The sequence below is a fragment of the Hydra vulgaris genome, chromosome 02 (genome assembly GCF_038396675.1).
Source record: "Hydra vulgaris chromosome 02, alternate assembly HydraT2T_AEP".
NCBI lineage: Eukaryota > Metazoa > Cnidaria > Hydrozoa > Anthoathecata > Hydridae > Hydra > Hydra vulgaris.
The window spans coordinates 46,756,046-46,769,233 of NC_088921.1; the positions used below are offsets into that span (position 1 = coordinate 46,756,046).

At 24.3% G+C, this 13,188-nt stretch overlaps 1 protein-coding gene across 1 annotated transcript in view; it reads right to left on the reverse strand.

The window, feature by feature from the left end:
• The window catches only part of LOC101234784 (receptor-type tyrosine-protein phosphatase R), a 48,777-nt gene extending 40,693 nt beyond the window's left edge, over positions 1-8,084 (reverse strand). Inside the window, exons 1-2 of the mRNA XM_065791122.1 lie at positions 7,927-8,084; positions 2,770-2,984 (exon numbers count right to left, since the gene is read on the reverse strand). Of these exons, the coding sequence (XP_065647194.1) occupies positions 2,770-2,984; positions 7,927-8,065 (354 nt within the window). The 5' untranslated portion in view covers positions 8,066-8,084. The remainder of the gene's footprint in view (positions 1-2,769; positions 2,985-7,926) is intronic.
• Positions 8,085-13,188: the final 5,104 nt, after the last annotated feature.

Sequence of the window (13,188 nt, forward strand, 5' to 3'; positions counted from 1 at the left end):
AATAAAGTTTTTTTTTTGTTATTTATCAGTTACCGATAACATATTCGTGATCATAATTTATTTTCATAAATTAAATGAACGTCATTAAAACTTTACGTTATTGAATTAACAATAAACAAAATATCTTATTAATAAAATATTTACATCAAAATAAATCGTGCATTTTTTAAACTTATTATGACTAAAAATAATTTTTATATTTAAAAGGAATTTATATATTTAATTCCCTAAGATAAAACTTAAAACACTTTTTTAACTAATTTTTAATAACAAAAAAAAAATTATGAAACAAACTGTTTCTTTAACAAAAAAATCTATTATTTTACAATTGCGGTTAAATGCTTTTACTTACGACTTTATTTCTTCTGAATAAACGTCACGTTAACGGTAATCAAAAGATAATTTAAATATTCTAAAAGATATAAGTTTTTGCGTAGCGCAAAACTGTTAAACGCGTAGGCAAATCGCCTTTTCGCAAGCAAAATGTGAGCTGCGTAGCGCTTCTTAACAAGGCCTGATATATATATATATATATATATATATATATATATATATATATATATATATATATATATATATATATATATATATATATATATATATATATATATATATATATATATTAGTGATGTGCTGGGTATCCAGTTTGGACCTGGGGACCCATTAATTTGGCTGTTTTTCCAGGTACCCGGAATAGTCCTTTTTTTTTCACTACCCGGCACTGGGTATCTTAAAAGAAATTTTTAATAAATATTTATCTTAAATGCTGTAACTATATGTTTAAGTGATACTTTAAATTGTGTCGAAATACTATCAGCAGGATTGCTTCTTGTCTTCACTTCAACCAATAAATTTCTTGATATAAGCCTAAGAGTATTATGGAGTCAATAACCTATTTACTCAATATAGATGTGTCTCACAAAAATATTTTTTTATTATATTTACACTACAGTTGGGAAGGTCTTCTCTTTTTTTTTTTTAAATTTGCAATTCTCTGTCTCTCTTAATCTTTTATTTTCCATAAAATAAATTTTGATTAATTAGCATATACTAGCAATTATTTAGCAATAAATTACAAAAAAAAGATGAACTATATACAATACCACAATTATAAAATGAAAGTTAGTTAGCCAGAACAATATATTTTGAAGCTGATAGAGTTAATTTTACTTTTTGGCATTAACGATGTAAGACAGCAAGTTAATACAAATATTAACTACCTATTAATTATTATTTAATATTAAGAAACTTGACATATTTAGGCAAACTTTTTTAGCACAAATTAATGTGCGTTATTTTGTGGAAACAATTCAGCGCTGGAGATTTTTCAGGCTTTTATTCAGTGCCGGGTACCCAGACTTAGACCCGGGTTTTTTTTCCAGGTACCCAGAATTGGTGACTTGGCATAAACTGGTTCCGGTGCATCTCTAATATATATATATATATATATATATATATATATATATATATATATATATATATATATATATATATATATATATATATATATATATATATATATATATATATATATATTAGAGATGTCAGGCCTTGTTAAGAAGCGTTACGCAGCTCACATTTTGCCTGCAAAAAGACGATTTGTCTACGCGTTCAGCAGTTTTGCGCTACGCAAAAACTTTTATCTTTTAGAATATTTAAATTATCTTTTGATGATGTTGTTAACGTGACGTTTATTCAGAAGAAATAAAGTCGTAAGTAAAACCATTTAACCTCAATTGTAAACTAATAGATTTTTTGTTAAAGAAACAGTTCGTTTAATAATTTTTTTTATTGTTGTTAAAAATTAGTTAAAAAAAATAAAGTGCTTTAAGTTTTATCTTAAGGATTTATATATATAAATTCCTTTGAAATATAAAAATTATTTTTTGTCATAATAATTAAAAATGTAAATATTTTATGTAATATTTACATTTAATGTAAATATTTTATTCATAAGATTTTGTTTATTGTAAATTCAATAACGTAAAGTTTTAATGACGCTCGTTTAATTTATGAAAATAAATTATGATCACGAATATGTTATCAGTAAACTGATAAATAATAAAAAAAAACTCTTTATTGTTTAAAAGCATTATTAAAAAGAGTTCACAAAATAAATAAGAAAAAATTATATTAACAGTTAATAAAATAGTCATAAAACCAACTGTAAAATTATAAGAAAATAAACAAATATTATTTTATGTTTTAAGAAAAAAAAATTTTTTTTCAAAATAAAATTTAGTTCGTATTTAAAAAAAAATAAAAAAAATGATTTTTCAAATAGGAACTTAGATTTTATTTGTAACTTTTGTTATAGTGAGAAAAAAAAAACTGTTTTTATGATTTTTAACGCGTTAATAAAATAACTTTAATTACAATGCGGTACTTGAAAAGAAGCTAGTGACGCAATATAAATTCTAACGATATCATCATCATCATCATCATCATCATCATCATCATCATCATCATCATCATCATCATCATCATCATCATCATCATCATCATCATCATCATCATCATCATCATCATCATCATCATCATCATCATCAAAATATATTTGCTGAGTTGAGTTACTTAGAAATGCATTACACATTTTTGTTACGCAGCGAAATCTCGTAACAAGGCCTGAGTGTATTTATATATATATATATATATATATATATATATATATATATATATATATATATATATATATATATATATATATATATATATATATATATATATATATATATATATATATATTAGATATAATATAAAATTAATTACCGTTACTAAAATATGATTGACATTTTTATGATTCACTCCATTTAAAATTCTGGCATTGACTTTATCTATTTTGTTATCCATGTCATTGATGTAACCATTTTTTTCATTTGATCTTTTTTGAATAGAATGGCCAAACTTCTTAAGTAAAACATTTTTAAGAAGAGTGGTGAACTGTTCTGGTTTTTGCTTACTTTCAGCAAATATTAAAAAAAAACCTGCATAGAAAAGTAATTTAATTTACTTTAAACAACATATATTAGGATAGGTTTAATTTACATCATCATCATCATCATCATCATCATCATCATCATCATCATCAACATCAACATCATCATCATCATCATCATCATCATCATCATCATCATCATCATCATCATCATCATCGTCATCGTCATCGTCATCGTCATCATCATCATCATCATCATCATCATCAGAAATGACATACAATTTGTAAATTGTACTGTGCACAACATAAACTCACATGTTTAGCAAAATATGTAATTTTTGGTTTTTCAGATTAATTAAAATGTAGTTGTTTGGATTTGTTGGTAAAAAAAACTTTTCTGACATGTGGTATGATTCCTAAAGGACCCAAAATAATTTTGTTTGTGGTTTGATTCATAAAGGACCCAAAAACCTAAGTTTTATAGGCTCAATTTTTGGTCCTTTAGAAATCAAACCACGCATCAGAAAAGTTTTTTTTTACTAACATATCCCAAACAACCATGCTTTAATTATCATATTATCAATTTATAATATATAACAAATTATCATATTTGCTAAACATGTCAATTTATGATGTTGTGCACTCTGTGTTATTTAAGAATAACTTGCTTCTTTTAACAATTTATTGTTAGATTATTTTGGTCATTTAAATATAAATTGTAAAAAAGCATTCTCAAATAGGGTGTGTCGATTTTCCTTTATTTTTTGTTTTGTAATTTAAAGATTAGTTTTGTAATGTATATATATATATATATATATATATATATATATATATATATATATATATATATATATATATATATATATATATATATATATATATATATATATTATAAAGTAATTTATGATGTTGAGCAATATATGTTATTTAAGAATAATTTGCTTCTTTTTGCAATTGTTGATTTACCATTATTTATTTTTTTTTTTTTTTTTGAAATTGTAAAAAGAGTAGTTTTTTATTTCTAGGAAATAGTATTTAAAAATGGGAAAAAAATTTTGAAAAAAAAAGCTTTTTAAGCTCGCTAATTTTGTCTTGGAAAAGTTAATTGCTCACTAATATCACAAAAAATTTCTTTTTTCTAATAAGGTCAATCTGGGTATCAAAAGAAACTAATATTACCAAAGAAAGTGTAATTAAATAAGGATTTAAAAAATATTTGTTTTTGAAAAACTCTTTTTTGAGGGAACCCATCTTTTTAGAAAATGCTCCTGTTAGTTTTCTAAAATCTTCATTTTAAAACAAAAAATACATATATCATTTTTAAAATCTTAAAAAATAATTTATATTAATATTAGGGAACAATTAATTTTTTGAAGACAAAATTAGTAGGCTAAATCAATTTTTTTTTAAATTAATATTTTTTCCAAGTTTTAAATACTGTTTCCCACAAAAAAAAAATCTACTCCTTTCACAATTTCAAAAAAAAAGAAGAGATAATCAACACACCTTATTCTCAAATCAAACTTAAAAAAGTTTTTTTTTTTAAATTTATTATCTTTGATAAAATATAATAACTTGTTAACAATTTATTAAAGTATTAAAAAAATGATATTAAAATTGAAATTATTAAATTTTTCTCAAATATATTTATTTAAGTAACTCCTAATAAATTTGATAATTTCAATACTTTGCTTATTTTAAATTTTAATATTATGTGTAATTTGAAAACCCTTATTTTGCAAATAAATTTTTTGAATAAACTGCAATTACATTTTGATTTATGTACACAAATTCTCAAAAGATATTATATTTTTAAGAAAACTTGTTCAAATGTGATTTGAGATTCTCAAATCAAATTTATTGGCAATTTTAACAAAACAAATTTAACAAAATTTTTCAGCAGTTTACTGAAAAATTTCGTTTCCAAATTAAGGATTTTCAAACTGCATAATATCAAAGCTTAAAATAAGCAAAGTATGGAAATTATAAATTTTATTAAGAATGACAAATAAATTTGAGAAAAATTTAATAATTTCAATTTTAATTTCCTTTTTTTTAAAGGATTAATTTTAATTTTAAAATAATAGAACTTCTTGCATTTTAGCAAAGAAAGATAAATACCATGTACTTTAATTGCTATAATAAATTGTTAGCAAATTAAAAAAGATAAAGTATTTAAGTAAATGTTTCTTACATTAAAAAGTGTATTTATAAGATGGCCGAACTTATGACTTTTATAAAGTGACCAAACTTATAGGATCGTACTGAAAATTTGTCAAAAAAAGATAAAAGTATTTTCTTATAATTTAACATCTTTTAAATTAGTTTTGTTTTTCTTGAGTCCGACTTTAGTCATAGTAGAGTAAGTAGTTAGTAGTAGTAAGTAGAAAAAAGTTTTTTAAAAAAATATATATTTCTTTGACTTTTCATTAGAAAAATAAAACTTGATTCTGATAATCTTTTTTTTTTAATATTTAACTTAGATATATTTAAAAAAAATAATAATATAAAAAGTTACTAATTCTTTTATAAAAATAAGGTTTTAGTATTTTTATAAAACATTTTTACTGTTTTTAATTTTATTACAGATGCTATTCTCAGTAATTTATCAAATATTTATAATTCTATATTTTTTGAAAATAAATGAATCATTTTCAGCTTTAATTTTTTTTGTTAACTTTTTATTCTTTTTTTTTTTTAATTATATTCAGCAGGGGATTGGAGTCAGATAAAAAAACTTAGTTGTTTTTAAAATAAGCAATAATTATATTACTATATTTTTGACTGTTAAGTAATACAACAACAAATCAAGTAATATGCACAATATATTAGAACATATTTTTAATTCAACATTTAAAGGATTTTTAAATTTTTTTTGAATTGAAAAACAATAAGTATCATAATATAAATACAGCATATAAAATTGCATGTAAATTATACTTGTGTTTAAAATCTTTTTTAAACACAAGTATAATTATCTCTTGTGTTTAAAATATTTTTTAGTGAAAAAACTAACAAGACTGTTTTAATCATTTCTGCTGAAAGAAAATTAGAGAAAATGAAAAGCTTAGGTGTTAATCATAGTAGTATATTATTACAGACAACTTGGACTAATAATTAATGACGTAATTTAATGCGGTAGTGGTATAGTGGTAGAGTTCAATCGCCACCACCTCTCTGAGAGTAATGTGTTTAACTTGTTTCTCTGTGCAGTGGCCTTGTTTGTCATGGTTCCTGTTTCAAAGTTATAGATTTATAAGAGGGTTTTAGCCTCAATTATAGCAGCCTTCTCAATTGTAGTGACCTTAAGGAGGTGAATTAAGATTAAAAAAATAATAATAATCAATAGTCTGCTTATTTTGGCAAATACTAAAAAATAAATCGATATGACTAATAAAAACATAAAACAAAATTAAAACTATTTTTAAAATGCAAAAATGTAGAAAATTATTCAAATAAAGTTTTAATTGGTAAATAAGGGTTCGTATACCAAAATATATGAATGTGTATATATATATATATATATATATATATATATATATATATATATATATATATATACATATATTTAAACAACTTCGCTTCCAACAAGGCTGCAAGCAACCACTATTTAAAGTTGGAAGTTACTGGAAGAGAAAAGATAGAGATTGTAGAGCAAGATAACAATTGATGGACAACTTAAAGGATTGCAAATTATATGAATCAGGAAAGCAAGATGAAGGAAGCGAATTCCAAAGAACTGATGTTCGAGGAAAAAAACTAGATGAATAAGCGTTTTTGGAGCACTTAGGAACAGTCACAGAAAAAGAATGAGACTTAATTGAATGATGAGTAACACGAGAATGAATTTTAGTAGATGGCACAAGAGACACTAGCTCTTTAGAGCAGTGCCCATTATAATATTTGTAGAAAAGAGAAAGAGAAACAACATTACAACGATGTGATAATGGTTGGAGGTTGTCTGCAAAAGCAGGTCCAACTATGTTTACAATGGGTTTTTGCCTTGTCTAAAAGAGAAAGGGCATCATTAGAAGATCCACCCCAGATATGGCAACAGTATTCCATACAAGCCCGGATTCCATACAAGGCCGGATATACATGCTTACTAGCTTTGTTAAAAATTGTTCCTATAATAATAATAATGTAAAGATTTATGTATTTTACAGTTTTATTTATATAACAGTATTACTTTTTTGACATTATACATTAATTCTGAACCATTTATTTAAAATACAATATTTAAAAAATTTAAACTAATTAAATATCTTTTAATTCTATTTTTAATAATTAGTTTGTATTGTTATATACTTATATACTAGAATTCGTCACCATTTCTTCACAAACAGAGTTACAAATGATTGGAATTCTCTTCCTCAATGGATAATAAATAAAGATAACTTAAACCTTTTTAAAAACAGAATTTGATAAATATTTTGGTTTCTGAACACTATATTTTATAATCGGTTGTCATAGTCTTAATTCTACATAATTAAGACTCAACACAGCTCATGTGTGTACAGCATCTTTTCTATTCTATTCTATTCTATACTTATAAATCCAAAATATTTTATCATCCATCACTGAATATTCAAATAGAATGCTTGTAATGATGTCAAAAATGTAATACTGATATAAAAGTAAAACTGCAAAATACTAAATTTATTATAGGAAGAAATATAATAATATATAACTCTAAAAATACCAATTTTTAAAACTTTTTTTGTAAAAGTAAGTTAAAAGATTTTTTTTTTTTTTTTGATGAGTAAAATGATAAGATTATTCTTAATTTTTTTTCAAAATTAAGTATTACTTTTTTGCTATTAAATTACTTTTTAATTACTAAATTTAAATGTTAATCAAACACAAAAAATTGTATCTTTGTTTTGAAAATATATACTATATTATGATTATTAACCAAAACAATAAACAATTAATCCGCAAAATAAAAATATTACTGATATTGGACAACTTTAACTTGAAATAGTATTTACCTATTAGAGAAAAAAAGACTAAATGATAACAGGAACACATTATTATAACTATAAAACTGGAAACACGAACGCCAGAACGTTTCTTGCCATGTTTTCCATTCTTCCTGTTATGTATAAACTTATTCACAGTCGTAAACATTAAGTTTTTACGTTTAAGTTAATACATAACACTTTCATTTGTTGTGTTTTAATAGAAACTCGCGGGTCACGCGGGTTTTTATAAAAAAGTGATTTTATAAAAAAAGAATCTTACAAAATTTAATTAAATATATTACTTCCAGTTAATTTTAAAAGCATTGTATTACTAGCAGCCAATTATTACTCGTTAATAGCCCCAGTTTAAAAGACATAAATTATTTTTTCCTTTATAAGTATTAATACTTTATAAATTTAATATAATTATTAACACGCTTCATTATAGATGTTTATTTTATATTTTATGCCTTTTAGCATTTGGCATTTACTCAACAAAAAAAAATTTGGCCGGTTTTTCTGTTGGAAAACCGGCTGGCAATCAGGGGTGGCTACCGTAACAATAAAGAAAGCGTATAGCCGCGTGGATTGATCAATAGAAATACCAAGAGCTTAACTTGACAAACGACTAGTTAATAACAAGTTGTATCAATTAATCTTGTTGCAAATATATGGATACAACGTCGTTATAGTATTTCTAACTTTGTAGTTATTATACGCAGTTATAAAGTCATAATGCAGGTAAGGATCCAGGAACTTATAAATGTGTGGCCAAAATTAGGATAAACTGCTTTACTTTTAGTTTTACTAGGAACTTGAATGCTGTGATGTGTAGCTTTATAGGTAAAACTACATGGACGTTACGTGTACCTTTTTTTTTAACTTTTAATTGTTGAAAGATAAATTATTTTGTTCTTTTCTTTACTTAACCACCCAATTTTAGTAAATTTTCAGCATCCTTAAGTAACTTTGATTGAAAAATGGAATTTAAGAATTAGATTCATTTTTATGAATGCAACTTTCGGAAACGATTTAGGGATCAACATAATTTATTATTCATCTAATTATCGCTTTTTTATGCTGACGAAAGCATTTTTAAAACAAAATAAACTTACTAAACTAGAATAAATAAAAGCTTATAAAAAAGCTAATAGTTGCAGGTAAAAACTCTATTTTTAAAGTCTTTAAATTTTATCTATAACAACTTTTTCATAGTGTATAAGGAGACCAGTGGCTTAGTCTCAGAGAACAAAATTATGATTACTGCACGTTTGTTGTCGAACTCTATTTGCTAACGAATCACTCGAAGCAGTAATTTTTACTAATGTTTTAGTAAAAACTATTCAACAATTTGCATAAAGCATATATAAAACTTATTTAGCATCAAAAATGATCTCTTCATGAAAATAAACAACTAGCTAATGAAAAACTATTTAGATGATACATATAAAGTAACTAAATTACTAGACATACTGTTAAAGTCATTTACTTATAGATTTTGGAACTTTTCATTTAACAACTCTAGTAATCTGTCCAATTTTGTATGCAAAAATTTCAATAAAATTTCTGGTATCAGGAACTATTTTGTGATGAAAAAACATTAAAGCAAGTTCATTTAGCTTATTTTTCAGTAAAGCATTCCTCTAAAGTCTATAGAGAGCATCTTATTTTCATAAACTTTAAATGCATTGGAAATATTAAATGGTAATCTTACCATAACTTTAGCATATACTGATAAAAAATGAAGAAGATCAGTTTATGAAAGTTAAAAAAAAATTAGAAACCGTTCTAAATGAACAAGACTATTCTTTTACAAAAAATGCATAAATTGAACATGGTCCGCTTTCATTGAGAAAAAAGTTACATAAGGCAATTTAATAAAAATTTTAAAATAGTCATATAAAGTCATATACTTAATTGTGCTTTTTCTTCTAAACACCACATGCTTTATTTCATCAGCAAGGACGATTTAAAAAAAGAAGTGTTCCCCCATCGCCTCCCCCTCCCCCAAAAAAGATTGTTTTCAACTTATAGTCGGTTTTTTAAGGAATAAGGCTAATCAGCATATGACACATTTCAGTTGGCAGATTTTTAGATTTAAGAACCTTTTTTTTTTTTTAGAAAGCAGTTGGCACTTTTTTAGGATATTCCTGGAATTGCCCCTGTCAACATCAAATACTTTTGCCAATGCATGAGCTATTTAATATCATCTTTTGGTAAACATCGGCATTGCTATGTATTTTTTTTTTAAAATGATTATTAGCGTTTCGAATCTCAGTCATACGCTGAGAAAATCAAAGTATTAAGTTTCAAGGGTGACAGAAGTTTCATAAAAGTAATAAACTGTTTAGTTAAAATAAAGAAATTATAAAAGAAGAATTTTCTGTTAACTTAATGGAAAAAAATTGCTTCAAAGATGTTTATTCATTATACTCTTTTAAATATTTGTTTTTCGTTTCTTCTAAAACAGAAAAAACTGCTGAATAATTATTTAAAAACGCATCAAATCCACAAAGCTTTTTTACAGATTTAGTTCAACATGTGCAAAATAATTTGGCTTGACCAGGAAGATTATATCTTTTCAAACAGTTACTGCTTTTAGGAGATAGTAAAAAAGAACTACTTCTTTAAGTTACTAAAGCAAATTTTCTTGTTTTAGGATTTGACAACTTTTCCTAACAACTAAACTATATTTGTGTGAAATGCAGCGGACAAATAATGGCCTAGGATTAACATCTTTCAAAAGACAAAAAACATCATTTTACCTGACTTTGATGCCGCTTCGTCATTGGAATTATTTTGCCTGCATCAATTCTAAAGTTTAAATGCTCAACAAAATGGCCTAACTCTATACTTTTGAAGATTCTCTTACTTGTTCTTTTCAATCATTCTCGTGAATTTCCGGAAATTATGGAAATTTTATGTTACTATTTTATGTCAAGCACAGCATTAAAAAAGTACACACACAAAAAAAAATTTAAAATTTATTTTGATTGATGTAATATATTATCAAAAATTTTAACAAAATAATAAATGTAAACAAAATGTATTTTGATCTGCTACTGCTGCACCGTCCATTAAAACAGTTTCTCAACGAAGCACAAAACTTTGAGGTCCATCATACTTTGCCTCTTTATTCAATTTTACTTCTTTTCTAAGATTCATCTTTGCAATACATCTACTTAACAATTAGATTTCAATCATAATATTATTAAATAAATATTTATAGTAATAAATAAATAGAGGGTAATGTGGATATATGGATAATTTTGGGATTTTATAATTTATCTTTTTCGAATAAATATATTAGGAGATTGTGTCTTTAATAATTATATTTATTATGTATTTACAACAAAAAAGAAACACATTGTTATTAAAATTATTTTTAATTAAAAGAGATTGTATCTACATACATAAAGAGATTGTATCTACATACATAGAGAGATTGTATCTACATACATAAAGAGATTTTATCTACATACATAGAGAGATTGTATCTACATAATTAGAGAGATTGTATCTACATACATAGAGAGATTATATCTACATAAATAGAGAGATTGTATCTACATACAGTTGAGATTAAAAAATAAAGTACAAGTACAAAACCTAATTCTTAACTTAAAATATGATAAAACATCTTTGAATATTTCTGATTAAGATAAGAAAACTATCATTATTGCAACTGCATTAACTCTAGATTTATAAATACCTTAAACAAAATGTCTAAAATCTAACTTGAGTCTCAACATAAAAAAAAATTGTCTGATTGTAATCTGCTTTTTCTCAGTGTTTGATAAAGTTTTTACTTAAACTACAGTTATTTTTACAAAATTTAGTAACTATAGTAACTACAGTAAACTAATATAAACAACTTAATAATTAGTATGCTCAAAACTTATTAGTTAGTAAGAGGTAAGGAGGAAAAAAATTACTTTCTGAAATTCGTCATTGCAACTCTATTTAGTTTATTAAAACTGTTAAATACATGAAAAGAAATAATTTTCATAAAAAAAACTTTTTATTTTTCAAATAAAAAAATCCAGTTAAAAATGCGTTAAATTTGACAGTTAAAAATTTTTTTTTTGAAAAATCATTTCAAAGTTAATTTAATTAAATAAAAGCAAGACTGAAAATCTTTTAGCACTTTTGTATTATATTATATTATATTCTGAATGACCGATAGAAAGCACTACTTTGATATGAATCCTTTTCATTCATTTTATCATAAAACTTTTTTATTCTGGCTTACAATAATTTTCTACGCTTTTTTTCTCCATTTGCGAACTTCTTTTCCTTTCGTTTAACGCGTGAATAATATAAATTTATTGCCATAGATTTTCAAATTTCCCTTTTCAAATCAAAGTGTTCTAAAACCTTTAATTATTTTTTTTGCGTACATTATTAGAATGAATAACAGCTGAATTTACACCCATTTCTATGGCTTCCCTGACAACAAATTCAGTTTTTGATAACTTTGACCATACGAGTCCATTTAGGGCATCATTTACGTTCTGGGTTTTTTCATGTAAACATATTTAACCAACATGTAAACATATTTAACCGACCCTCATCCATTAAATCCTTAAAAATAGGTAAAATTCTCTCTTATTCAAAAAAAGATTCCATTGGAAGATTTGTAATCTTTTGGCCATTGGACCAGTACTTGCACTAACTCTTGATATATCGATAGCAAAATTTCTGACACTCAAGCTGATTTTTTTTGATCGAAGAAAGTTTTTTTTTACATTTAAAGGTATTTTTTATACCCTTATTTTTAATAATATCTTCATGAGCTTTCTTTTTATTAATTATTAAAACAATCTAAATTTGAAGACGTGCAATTCTCCAAAGAATAAATTTTTGTAAATAAGTTTAAATATAAAATGTACAACTTTTCATCTTATTTATCTGTCAGAGTAATGTTTGTGACTTCAAAATATGATATTTAGACCACTGAACACGTAGCTGATACACCTTTGTGAATATACAGAGTAAAATATAAAAGCAATTTTAAGGTCTAAATATGATCCCAAAAATATTTTTTATCATTTCCAACGTTTGTTGCATGAAAATAGACATATCAAAAAAAAAAATACACCATAAAAAAAATTCCATATGTTATTTTTTTTAGATCATTATTAATATCCCTACACCTTAACTAACTAGTAAGTAACTATAGTATCTATTTAAGTAAAAACCTGATTATTAGAAAATTAGCTTTATGACTAATGATTTGGATGGTAAAGGTTTATAAAGGAGGTGGAGACGTAATAGAATATGGTTTAT